Raw genomic sequence first — 13,067 nt, forward strand, 5'->3', positions numbered from 1 at the left:
GTGAGACATGATAAACTCCCCATTTGTGGCAAATTGAGGCAGATCTAGATAATGGGCATTTGGATGTACTCCGTTTAGTCTCAGTGGGCAGCCATTTTAGAATCAGGCATTTAGTATCATTCAGATTGGTATAGGTCTTTCAGGGTCAGGCCATAGGCATGCACCCTGGCCAGCCCATTACCAACTAGTGCAGACCATGCAATGACCATAATGCTTGACCATGGCCGGTCGTTGTCAACCATGGCCAAGAAACGCCACCTGACCAGTCTCTGCACAGGAAGAGGCTGCTATGACCGACAAGCCAAACCGGCCTAGTACCGTAATGGGAAATGGCACCTACCCCTTAGCCTTCCCATTTGGTGAGAGCGAATTCTCCTCTTCCCCATGCATGGCAGACAAGCCGCTGCCCCTTGCCAGGGTGGGCAGGAGGGGACTTGATATCACGGCATCAGCGATTCCTTCCGCCAGGTAATGCCGCGTAGACACGAAGGAGCTCTGCACACAGTTTATGTCACCATTTTTAATCGTCTTTGTAACGCTGCATGTAACAATTAACACAATTCCACGTACCAGCAGAAGATCACTCTTTTTTTGTCAACTTGATGTGACACAAAGTTGATTTGGTCTCTAGGTTATAAAGGAATAAAAAAAGAATACAAAAGACATCTTGGAAATATGAAGAATCTCAATCACTTTCTCCTTCATCTGGAGACGTTCTTGCACCCCTTGAAGACCCGGAAGAGTAGGCTCCGGAGAGTCTGGCTCTAGAAAAAGACTATTGTTTTTGTTGAAAAAGCAAAAATCATTTTATTTTTAAAGATGCTAAAATGCATTGTGTGTGTGCATTATGTCTTTGCTGTAAAACAAATGGGTTTAAATGACAACTCCAGTGGATTTTTGGATCACTCATGCGCCTGCCACAGCTCCCCAATAAGAAACAGAGCAGATCTGGAACGACGCAGCTTCAGGCCATGAACAGTATTTGGAGATAAAGCGGCAGGAGGAGGTTGTCGATCTGGAGGGTGAACGCTTCCAAAAGAGAAACCAGGGTAATGGACCCCACGATCCAGGCGTAGTGAGCGTTCAGGGTCACGCCGCTGTCAAAGATCAGGATTAGTGCCACAGCAATGACCTGTCCAAAAATTGACATCATTGTCCCTTCAAAGGTCTTCTTGGTGCCGGGCCATTTGATTTCCCCCATAGTGCTGCCGCAGATGGAGGCCAGGGTGTCGCCCACGCCCACTGCCAGCACCCCACAATAAGGGGTTAAAGCGCCAGCGCCAGACATGGATCCCTTAGGGGCACAGCGCCTAGGAGACAGCCAGATGGAGAGGGACATGCCTAGAAGGAGGTAGATGTGAGTGAGGATCAATGGCCCACTGTCTCGCTCATCCAGGAAGAGTGCAAGCAGGTGCCGTATGCTCTGGCCCAGCGGCCGGATACGGAAGTACCTAATGTACTCCAGGAAAACAAACACTGCCATGCACAAGACAGACGCCACAAACAGAAGCTGCTTGTCCACGATCAGGCCAGGGACGTAGGTTGCGACTACAATGAAGTGAAAATATTTCCTGGTAACGGTCGAGACCCGATGCTTTTTGCACTCTGAGGACCGCTTTGAGTTTTGGTAGAAAACAACACCGCAGGCAGCTGCAGCTAGCAGGCACCAGTAAAGGAGCAGGCCGAGCCTGGTCGGAGTCTGAATTAGGAACCCCACCAGCCAGAGGAGGGGGTTCTTCCAGGTCAGGTACTGGAGCCAGGGAAGAAGGACGCCCAGTGCCAAGACTGCAGTCATTGTGTGGAAAAACAAGGAAGAGGTCCAGGTGCTAGAGTCCATGAAGAAAAAGAGGGCAGCGAAGAGAATTCCAAGGAGGACCATGCCGACCACCATCACGAGGAGGAGATAATCCACTGGATCCCCTTTGCTGTCCACTGTATTCAAGGAACGTTTAATGAGATGGTTGAGAACAAAGCTGATCCCTCCCAGGACGAGCAGGGCCTCCCCGGGGGTGAAGCAGCGGGGCAGCAGGTAGAGCAGGATCATGCTGAGGTAGACGAAGATCAGAAGCACTTCCAAAATTTCTATCACTTCAGAGACCACCAGAGAATGCTTCATGGTGTAGAGGATGGCGCTGCCGGCAATGCCGGAGATGATGCAGGTGTTCCGTGGCACTGGCTTGGTGATTCCCAGTGCAATGACGGACAGGAAGAAAGCCAGAGTCATGCCAGTGGCGGCCACAATAACACCAAAGCGTTCAAAGGGAACATTTCCTGCAGCCTTGCACCGCTCGCTCATCACAATACCCAGCAAAGGAATAACCACACTAGCTGGCAGGAGGCCACTGTTGGCCGAGCCACGGAACTGAAAGACAGCCCCACCGGACTGCAGGAGACGGTCCCATTTGTGCTGGACATAAAATGCCTGAACGGCCAGCGCCACAACACACCAGGAGAGGCGGTTCCAGACCACGCCATGTACACAGAGAATGACCGCAAACACAATAAGCGACTCCAAGAGCACCGGTTTATTCAGCATTCTGCCTGAAGAAGTTCTCTTCCGCTTGCTGTGCCCGCCAGTGGAATGTTACTTCAGAGCGAAACACTGTAGCAGTCAACCTCAAACACAGCACAGTCATTCCTGCAACAAAAACAGGGCAAGCTTAGAAAAGGCAAGATTGCTATTCATGATAAAAACAGAAAATGGGAAAAACATGTAAAAATGAAACGCAATGCATGTAACTGAAGTGTCTGCAGTATTGGGGACACAGTGTTCAGCAGAATTTCATGAACTGAAAGGACACTGCATACATTGTTCAGAAACATAGGCTTCCTGTGGCACAAACTGAACGAACACACGTCACATGTAAATCTACAAAGTTATGCAGCATTTACAGGTTGGCAGCCGCTGCCCTTCACAGGTCCTGCAATCAGCTTAGGACAGAGTACTGGACGTTTCCAAGTATTGCAACTCAAGCAGGAGATGCTGCTGTAACCAGAAATGCCATCTAAACTTTCTGCATCTCCATGGAGCAGGCTCAATGCTAGACCATACACATCCAAGTATTGCAACTCAAGCAGGAGATACTCCAGTTACCAGAAATGCGCTGCACACTCTCAGCATCTCCATGGAGCAGGCTCCATGCTAAACCATACACATCCAGGTATTGCAACTGAAGAAGGAGAGGATCATGTAACCGGAAATACGCTCCACACTCTCAGCATCTCCATGCTAGACCATACACATCCAGGGCCTTCAGCACACTACTCACACATTTCAGAATAAAGACCCCAAATCGTACACAGATGGCTACCAGCAACATTCAATGCATGTCAGTCAGATGCCAGCACCAAAGGATTGCCCAAATGGCAGGCACTGTGCTCTATTAATGCAACACATACCCCAGGGGGGAAACTACTAGCTAGCCATAAAGAAATGCACACACTGCATCAATTATATACATACATCTAGCCGAAAACTAGCGGCAAGTGCACATTTTGTACTCCATGCATTCCCTTGTGTGAATTGGCATGACAATAAAGCAGCTTGCATTGCACTGACATGCACGGGTGGCAGACAGCACCAGAAGCAGCAGTTACTTCCAGATCATGAAGCTATGATGGTGGCTTCTCCCAAAAGCCACCAGAAGTCGTCAGGGGGCTTTTGGGAGAAGACACGAGATACGCTAGTGGGGGTGCAGGAAAGGACTGGGAAGGCATCATGAAGTAAGAGACAGACAACAGATTCACTTTTCTACAGCAATGGTTTATTTTTCTTAGATGTCAGGATTGATTAAGACCTAACTTTGCCTATGCTAAGGTGGAATTTCCCTACCTAAAGAAACTAAGGACACTCTAGGGCCCTGATTCACAGAGTGTTTTCCAATGGGGTTTTGCCATTATAAAACGCTTCTGTGAATTAGGCCGTGTGTCATTAAGTTTAACTCAAAAGTCTGTGTCCAAAACCTATACTTGCCCTCACAACAAAAGATATACAATGTGTAGGTATGTCGGCATCAAAAGAAACAGTGTTCTAACAAAGTTCTGAGCCTCTTACAGATCCTGGCTTACTGTTCAGCTTCCCCTTCCCCAAGTTCAAACAGTTCCAAAAAGGCCTTGGGGGTTCCCTTGCCCAAGTTCAAAACAACTCTAGAAGACCTTGGCATTCCCTTCCCCAAGGACAACAGAGTTCAGAAAGTCTCGGGGTGCCCTTCCCCAAGAAGGCAGCTCTTCCAGCTTAAAAACCACAATCAATTCAAATCTCTCTGCTTTCAATAAGGTTTCCAACTCATCTTTGTAACCTTCCAGGTTTTCCAACACTCCTTTCCTCAATCGCTTCAACACCTTTTAAACAAGACAGCTTCTGTATCTTGACTTTTCTATGTTCTCCAAAGTAAGGGTTACTCAGTCTAGGCACAGTTTTCGGACCACACAATCACCCATTACAGGTCACGCAACCAATAACCCTTGGCACTTTGTGATGCTCTTGGCTCTCCTTGCCAACTCAGGTTCCCTCTTTGAACCTGTGTCATTAGACCACATTCACTTCCATTCCTCCATGGCAGTCTCTTGGTTATGCCACACTGACTGTCACACGACTCACTCTGGTGTTTCTTCCTTTCTACCACCTTGCTTTCAACTTGTCCATTAGTGCTCATCACTTGCTTTTCACTTTAAGTGCTCATTACTGGCTTTCACTTTGTTCTTGCTTTCACATTGTCCATCAATGCTCATTGCTTGTTTTCAATGAGTTCATAAATGCACATTACTTTCTTTTCACTTGTGCGGTATTTCCATATACTTTCCTATCTTTTCTCTATTTCGGGCAGCTTGTTCAGTATTCAATATTCCTCCATTTGGTTTCCAGCCCCTGGAGCGCCCCAGTAAGATTGTTCCCTTTCTTTCACTCGCTGGTGTCTGGCCGCTCCTCTGGGTGTCTTCGTTCTCTTCTCCGGCTCCCTCTCGCTCCCCCTGTGCTTGTTAGGCGCTCCAGCGAGCAGCGCTCGCCTCCTTTAAACCTTGCTTGAGCGAACTGCGGCTCACTGGAGTCTTCTGTGTGCCACAGCTCCGGACCCACGGTACAGTGGACTGCATGGGTCGCAACTCTCTAGTGGCTCGCTCAGGTCCCCGTGCCTCTCTTGTCCCTCTGCAATGTTCAGCCTCCTTTTCAATGGCCCCCTCACCAGCCTGCTCCAAGTCTGGTTGCTGTGTCCTTCTTCGCAGGCGTGTTTCTCTCTCACTCCTGCCGGTCTAAATTATGGTCAGGCAAAGGACTTGCATCTGCAACCAATTGAGAGGCTACAGGTGCATTAGAATAGTTTGATTATTGGGACATGCCTGCCTATTATAATGGTACTCCATAGTCCTCTTCCTTGTTTCAGTATCAAAGTGGTGTGAATGACTGCAAGTGTGCATAACTCCCAGTTGCCTCTTCCTCGTCCCAGTCTTAAAAATGTGGGACAGTTGGTGTGTCAGAGGGAAAGAGAAATAGAAACCTGTTCGGGAAAATATTAGCTACAATATTGCTGCAGGATCTATCTGCTTGGGCCATTGCAGAAAATCGATTTGCCAAGAGACGGACTGTCCACAACGTAGGGACAAACATAAACCTTCTACTCCTGAATCTTATCAAACAAGAAGCCATGGAGGCCACCAGGGAGCGCAGGCAAGATGGCCACCTGAGCCGTTAGCTCCATACCCAGCCACGGGAAATCGGCAGAGTTAATGCAGAGGAAAGGTTCCACCCCACACATGGAAGCTAAATAGTGCCATGGGAACTTGTGGCCCCCTGAAGGGTCCAAACCAGAAGTTTGTCGGAGGCCCCTAAGCCAAGATACATCGCCGGGAGTCTTCGGTGCACCTCCCCCACAACCGCGAGCTGCACGCCTGAAGGAACCATCAAGGCCGCTGACTGGCCGGAGAGAGGGAAACTGAGAAAACCACAGCGGGCCACGAAAAGTGGCCATCCTGGGGAGGGAGAAAGCAGAGGAACACTTTCGGAGCGCCCTGGGACGGCCCGGGCCAGTGGACCAGGACACTCATGGAGCACCGCAGACCGGAGCCCTTCGGGAGTGCTGCAGGGCAGCCCGGGCCCAGTGGAAGTCCTGCTCCCTCTACAGGCGAGTGCTGTGCGAGCCGGGGGTGAAGTGAAACCTCCCGGCTTGCGGCCTCGGGAGTCAAGCTGCTGAGGGGCTGGAGCCGCAGGGGGACAGACACGCCCCCACTGCTCACCCTGCGCCAGGGGGGGGAATCCCTGGGAGCCCACAGGCACAAAGGATCAACATTAGGAGCGTGCGCCTAACACAGCTGGCTGGGGGGCACACATGGACCCACGCTACAGGTGAGGGGCCTGACAGGCCAAGATCTGTAAAACCAACCCCTTTGGGCTGGGCCCCTGGGGGAGCGCCACTCGGATAGGGGACACCCTTGCCCTGAGGAACATTGTGGAGGGCGCTCTCTCCCACCTTGTACTGAACCCAGAGACCACTGCCCAAGGGTCCTCCCATCTCCGGGCAGGCCAACTCTCCTACCCACTGTCTCACCGGACCTGCATAGGGCCCGGGAGCCCCATCTGTGGACCCAAAGACTGCCGCCTCAGGGGTACTCGCCTGTCTCTCACTGACCCAATTCGCCCCTGGAGCCAGCAACCATAGCATCCCTCCCGCTGGCCTCATCGCAACACCACTGATAGCCACGAGTTTAGACACATGGTCCTCGCTGCTGCATGCCATACACGGGGCAGTTGCTATATTTGACCTGAGCAAGAACCCCATGAGTTGGAAGGAGGCCCTCACAAAGCACCAATTTCGCGCCAGCGAGGGAGACATGACTGCCGGGGGACCATCCACACCACCCCCCGACCTGGGTGCCATCCAAAACAATATCCAGATGATCCTAGAGGAAATCTGCAGGATATGAACAGATATGGGCGGCAAGCTTGCAGACCTCATAACGAGGGACTACCCTGGAGGACCGCATGGAGGGAGTTGAAAACAGCTCTCCACAGTGCTCCTGGAAACTCAAATGGAGGCAAGGTTCGAAGAGGTGCAATGTTGCGAGGAGGAATTACGGTTCAAGGTGGACGACATGGAAAACAGGGAGAGGAGAAATAATTTACGCATTTTGGCCTGGTAGAATCCGACGGCGAAAGCCCACAAGGCTTGGAGGGCAAGGTGCATGACATTATACGGATTGTCTTGGGGGCGGATGCTGGTGGGGAGATTAAATTGGACAGAGTCCACTGCGCTGGAGGGGGTGGCAGGGGCCCTCGCTCAGTGTTGGCTCGGCTGCATTACTACAAGGACAAAGCCAAGATCTTGGAAAAGGCTAAGAGTCTCGGAAACATACAATATGGGGACTCCAAGGTGGCCATCTTTCAGGACCCGTCAGCCCTCATACTGCTGATGAGGAAAAAGTGTGGCAATCTCACCAGATGGCTCCAGAGGAAAAGGTGTCAGATACCGTTGGGGCCACCCCTTCTACTTGGCATTGGAGTGGATGGAGGAGAGGCACCACCTGGTGTCCGAGGAGGACCTCCAACGGGTCACGGAGGACCTGGTCGGTCACCGGACCGGCTATTCAGGTGGCCAAGAAGGAGACGCTCGGGACCCACCAGGGGGTCCTAGCAGACCGGACAAACTCAGCAGTAAAGTAAAGGTGAAAGGGGCCCGCAATTTTAAAAAAACGAGACACCCTTCAACGGCCTCCGAGGGACATCTGAAGTGACTCTGATATTACTTAAGAAATGGGCAAGGTCTCTTTCTTAACGACAATGCTATATGGGGGCACCAAAGGTAATGAGGGCCAGGGCCCCCAGGCACTATGGCCGCATGCCACGTTGACGCCATGTTCAGCTTCCAAGGTTACGGGACTAGTTGTTGTTCATTAATTGGTAACCAAATTGTTCATGGGCCCACGCCCAGGGCGCAAGTTCAATAACATAAGCGGAGGGAGAGGGACGTAAATGAGAGATCCTGCTTTGTGCACCTGTGCCAAGGGTAGAACGGGATCATCCTAGACATGGTGATAGAGATGGGAACCCCGATCATTGAACTACCCGGGGCTGGGGTAGAGTCCTTGGTGGTTCGTTGACTAACCCTGACAAGTGTTGGAGGATGTAGACGAACGCCTTAAAATGGGGGGAAAAAGGAGGGGAGGTAACAAGGGACGGGGAGGGGACGGGACAGGGTGGGGGGGGGGATTACGACCAAAGAATGGGGTGCGGGAAGGCACTCACAGGGGTCAAGGGAAAGGGGGTCAGCCAGATCGAGCCAGGGTTCCTGGCTTCACAACGGGCCTTATATCGGAACCAAATGAAGGCGCACAAAGACGACAATGGTTGAAGGCAGGATAGGCACACTCAATGTCAAGGGCTTAAACTCTCAAAACAAAGATCATTGACTAGCAACATGTTCCACAAACAGCTAATGGTACTCTTCCTACAGGAAACCCACTATAAACAGGGGAAAGAGTTGCTGATTAAAGGAAAGGAAATTGGCAGCAACTTCTGGGCATCCCACAGAAGTTCAAAGAAGGAAGGGGTAGGCATTCTTCTGAACAAGACATTCCACCTCACAAGCATAGAAATCAAGAGGGGCTTTCGGGGGCGATTCCTGGGGATCAAGGGCACCTGTGAGGGCGAATGCATCACTCTGGCCACCTTATATGCGCCCAATTAAGGCCAGATACAGTTCCTGACCCAGATCTTCGGGGTAATGGACGAATGGGCAGAGGGGGCCATGATATTAGGAGGTGACTTCAACCTCATAATGGACCCCAAACTGGATTGGTGGACGGCAAGAGGAGCGGGGTCAAGAGGTTTCACCAAAGACAATCTAGCTCTACAGACCCTTCTAAGGAAACACTATTGGGCAGACGTGTGGCGCATGGCGTGGCCAGGCTCAGGGGGATACACTTTCTTCTCTCCCCCACACTTCACCTATACGAGAATTGACCTGCTCTTAACCTCGGAGGAAGGGTGTCTACGCTCCCCAAGGTGGAAGCAATAACATGGTCCGACCATAAATTCTTGGTGGCAAACTGGTCGTTGCCCCTGTCCCCGAGATCCTCCCGATGGCGCTGTAATGAAACACTCCTGAGAGAACCAGATTTCCTAATGAATTAGATGATAGCCTACATTGAGACAAACGTTAATGGGGAATCCGACATGGTGATGGTGTGGGAAGTGGCAAAGGACACCTTCTGGGGTCTCCTGATAGCCGAGGGCTCCAGGCGCAAGCGAGAGAGGGCTCATTGAAAACAAGATTCGAGAAGAATTAAAGGCCCTGCGCGCAAGGCTCGGCTTCAATGGGAAAGATAGGGAAAGCCTCCTGGTAGAGATGCAAGAGAAGAGACGGGCATTGCCTTACAGTCCGCATAGGGGAGTTGGTTAAGAAATTGAGATACACGCGACAAAGATATTATGAAAGGGGGGGGGAACAGAGTGGGGACTCTACTTGCGCACAGAGCCAGGGGATGCAGAATGGAGAGGCGGGTGGGACCTACTAGGGACAGAGGGGACAATGTGTGCAACAAGAAGGAACAAATAGTAGAATGTTTGGCTGACTTTTACAGGGAACTCTATACAAAACAGGGGGGGGGGGGCAAAATCAGTGGAGGAGATCCAGGCATACTTAGCAGAACACCCACTACCACGACTGACCGAGCAGGAATTACAGGAGCTGGAGGGGAATATATCAGTGGAAGAGGTGAAAGGCGCCATTAAGAGGCTAAAAGTGGGAAAGGAGATGGTTATACGGCAGATTTCTACAAACCGTGCCAAGCCATCCTAGCGAAGCCCCTAGCTAAACTGTTCAACCAAATTAGAAACCAAGACACAAACCCATCCACCTTCCTGCAGGCCCTCATCGCTGTAATACCCAAACCGGGCAGAGACCTGGCAGACTGCGGATCGTACAGGCCCATTTCCTTCCGGAACCTAGATGCTAAGATTTTTGCCAGAATTCTAGCAACCCGACTAGAGAGCTGCCTCCCCCGCCTGGTCCACCCAGATCAGGCGGGATTCATCCTCAACAGGCAAGGCTCCGACAGCATGCGCAAAACCCTCCATGTACTAAATTCAAGGATGGTCCGTGGTGAAGGGGCTCTGCTGCTGGCACTTGACACAGAGAATGCCTTCGACAGGGTTAGTTGGGGATACCTGGGGGAGGTTCTCAGCGGTGGGGATGGGACGGAGATGGCTGGGATGGATGTCGGCATTATATTCCTCTCCCTCACCCAAGGTGGTTGCAAACGGGACAGAATCAAAGGCTTTTCTCCTAGGGAGAGGAACGAGACAAGGCTGCCCACTATCCCCCCCCCTAATATACGCATTGGTTATGGAGCCTTGGGCGATCTCTGTCCGAAATGATGAAGCAATCAACGGAGTACGGATAGGTGACTCCCACTGTAAAATGAGCATATTTGCTGATGATGCCCTCCTCTATATCACTGGACCATCCCAGACGGTTCCCCACTTGTTGGAGGGCTTAGCGCGCTACGGAGATCTCTCGGGATTCAGGGTTAACCTGGGGAAGTCGGTGGCATTCATAGGGGGACATTTACCAGACACAGAGAGAGTACGTGGGAGAGCTCCCCTTCCGACTCCAGAGGGACGGGTTCCGGTACTTGGGAGTCCAGGTCACAGGTGACCCTGCAGACTTCTTCCCCAATAATTTTACCCCACTCTGGACAGAAGTCAAGAGGGATATAGAGAGGTGGGCAGGTTTGGGGTTCTCATGGATGGCACGTCTCAACCTGATTAAAATGGTGGTCCTCCCTATATTCCTATTCCTGTTTCAGATGCTTCCTGTCCAGGGGCCCAAGACCTTCCTAACGGCAACAAAACGTACCCTTTTGAGATTCCTCTGGGTGGGCAAGAAGCACAGGATTTCATACGATGTTCTAACGAGGCCCAAGGAGGACGGAGGGGTGGGGTTCCCAGACCTTGGAACATACTACAAGGCTGTCCAGTTGGGAGTCCTGACAGATCACTTCAACCATGGGACAGAAAATCAGTGGGTGGCAATCGACAACAAGGTACTGGCCCCGGTCATGCTGGATGAATAGTTATGGGTCCCAAGATCACGTATTCCAAGACGGGTCCTACACCACCCGGTGCTGGGGGTCTTATGGTCGATCTGGAGGGAAGGAGGCTACTATAGATGGCTCACCACCTGGCCCTCCCCGCTGAGCTGCATTTGGGCCCCCCCATTTATAGACAAAGTAGCCGAACCAGCCGCATTCCAAAGTGGTACGAGGCAGGTCTTATCAGGGCAGGCCAGCTGGGGGTGGAGTGATCCTTCATGCCTCTAATAGACCTGGAGGAGGCCCTGGGGTTGGGCAAATTATCACAGTTCCTCAAGGGAGTCTTCACCGAACCTTCATGGGGCAACACTCTCAGGAGAGACCTGACAGATTGAGAAACTGCTAATCTCCACCCGGGGCTCCAGGGGGGTCATATCTCGCCTCTATAAACTCCTCTTGCTCTCGGCCCCTGGGGAACTCCCACCAGCCCGGGCACAAAGGGAAAGGGACCTGGGAGGGGCAATTGACAACAAGAGATGGTCTAAAATGTGCATCCGAGCCCACCGATCAACAACTTCGCTTCAATACTGACATCAGGCCCTAAAGGTATTGCATAGGTGCCCCCCCACCCCAAGGGGACCGCCAGGATGAGAGCGGGATATGACCCGCACTGTTGGAAATGCTGTAAAGTAAAAGGTGACTACATACACATGTGGTGGAAATGCCCCATGGTGCAGACATACTGGGGAGAGTTTCTATCCTGGATTAAAGGAGTCGATGGAGTGTGTAGGTCCCTGTGCCCCTGGCTTCTCCTCTTTGGGATTGATGTAGGGGACGACCCCAAGGAAACCCACGGCCACATGCTACAAGTCATGCAGATGGTGGCTAGGTGCTGTCTAGCCCAAAAGTGGAAGAGCCCACACATGCCAGGGGAAAAAGACTGGGTCACCAAGGTCCGGCCCATTTATGACATGGGGTTTTTGACACACCTCCTTGATGAATCTAGATCTAACATTGAAGAACTCTGGCTCCCCTTTTTCGAGAAGTTCGAGCGCCTGGCCTGAAGAAACAAAAGCACGTCCGTGGGCCTACTCAGACATCAATGAACACCAGGGATGACGCCCCAAAGATATGAGGCACTAGATAGATAATCATTCTACAGGGGCCGCAAAAAGCCGAGCCCAAGACACCAGTGTGCAAGGAATTGACAGACTGTGCCTTGGAATGTTTTCCGTGAGCTCAACGGACAAACTATATACCAGTGCCCAGTGCTCGATCCATGGCTGAGGGTGGGGGGATAAGGGTTATTGTTAAAATGTTTTTGAGGTGATAATTGATGAACATAATGCATGATGTAATAACCAAAAAATGCCAATAAAATATGCTTTTCAAAAAAAAAAAAAACAAGAAGCCATCTCTAAAAAGATAACAGTTTGGATGCCTTTTGTCGATCTTCATTTAGCTTTCGACACGATAAATCGACAACTATTGTGGAACAAACTGGAAAAATGGAAATGCCCGTCACACATACTACAACCTATTAAAATACTCTATTCATGTACTAAAATACGCATAAGGTTGACTAAAGAGGGCGTGCAAACAGCTTTCATCGAGACATGAAACAGACTCAAGCAAGGTGGTCCATTGGCTGCAACGCTTTGTTCACTGCAGAGTTGGAACAGGAAATGATGTTGCCTGCCCCCCACCCCAGATTAAATTCTACACCACTGCCGCCGATGATGTTTGCAGACGAGATCATACGGCTTGATAAAACACCACAAGGTTTACAACATTGGATGCGATGGGAACATTTATGGACAAAAATTAGCTAAAAATAAATACCTCCAATACAAAAATCATGCCCAGAACAAAAAACAATAAAAAAATAAGATTCCAACATTTAACATCAATGGACTTCCACTTACTGTAGTATCGACCTTCAAATATCTGGGGATTATGATAAAAAACAATTGATGAAAAAGAATGGGTACATCAGCTTCAAAAGAAAATTCACTCCCTCGCCAGACAAGGTTATGCCATGCACG

The 13,067-nt window shown here is 50.8% G+C and overlaps 1 protein-coding gene across 1 annotated transcript in view; it reads right to left on the minus strand.

Moving 5' to 3' along the window:
• Positions 1 to 505: 505 nt before the first annotated feature.
• Positions 506 to 13,067, minus strand: part of DOLK (dolichol kinase) — a 60,307-nt gene continuing 47,745 nt past the window's right edge. The window contains exon 2 of the mRNA XM_069609205.1: positions 506 to 2,638. Within this exon, the coding sequence (XP_069465306.1) occupies positions 965 to 2,536 (1,572 nt within the window). The 5' untranslated portion in view covers positions 2,537 to 2,638 and the 3' untranslated portion in view covers positions 506 to 964. The remainder of the gene's footprint in view (positions 2,639 to 13,067) is intronic.

The sequence above is a fragment of the Ambystoma mexicanum genome, chromosome 8 (assembly GCF_040938575.1).
Source record: "Ambystoma mexicanum isolate Mex_15411 chromosome 8, UKY_AmexF1_1, whole genome shotgun sequence".
Classification (NCBI taxonomy): Eukaryota; Metazoa; Chordata; class Amphibia; order Caudata; family Ambystomatidae; genus Ambystoma; species Ambystoma mexicanum.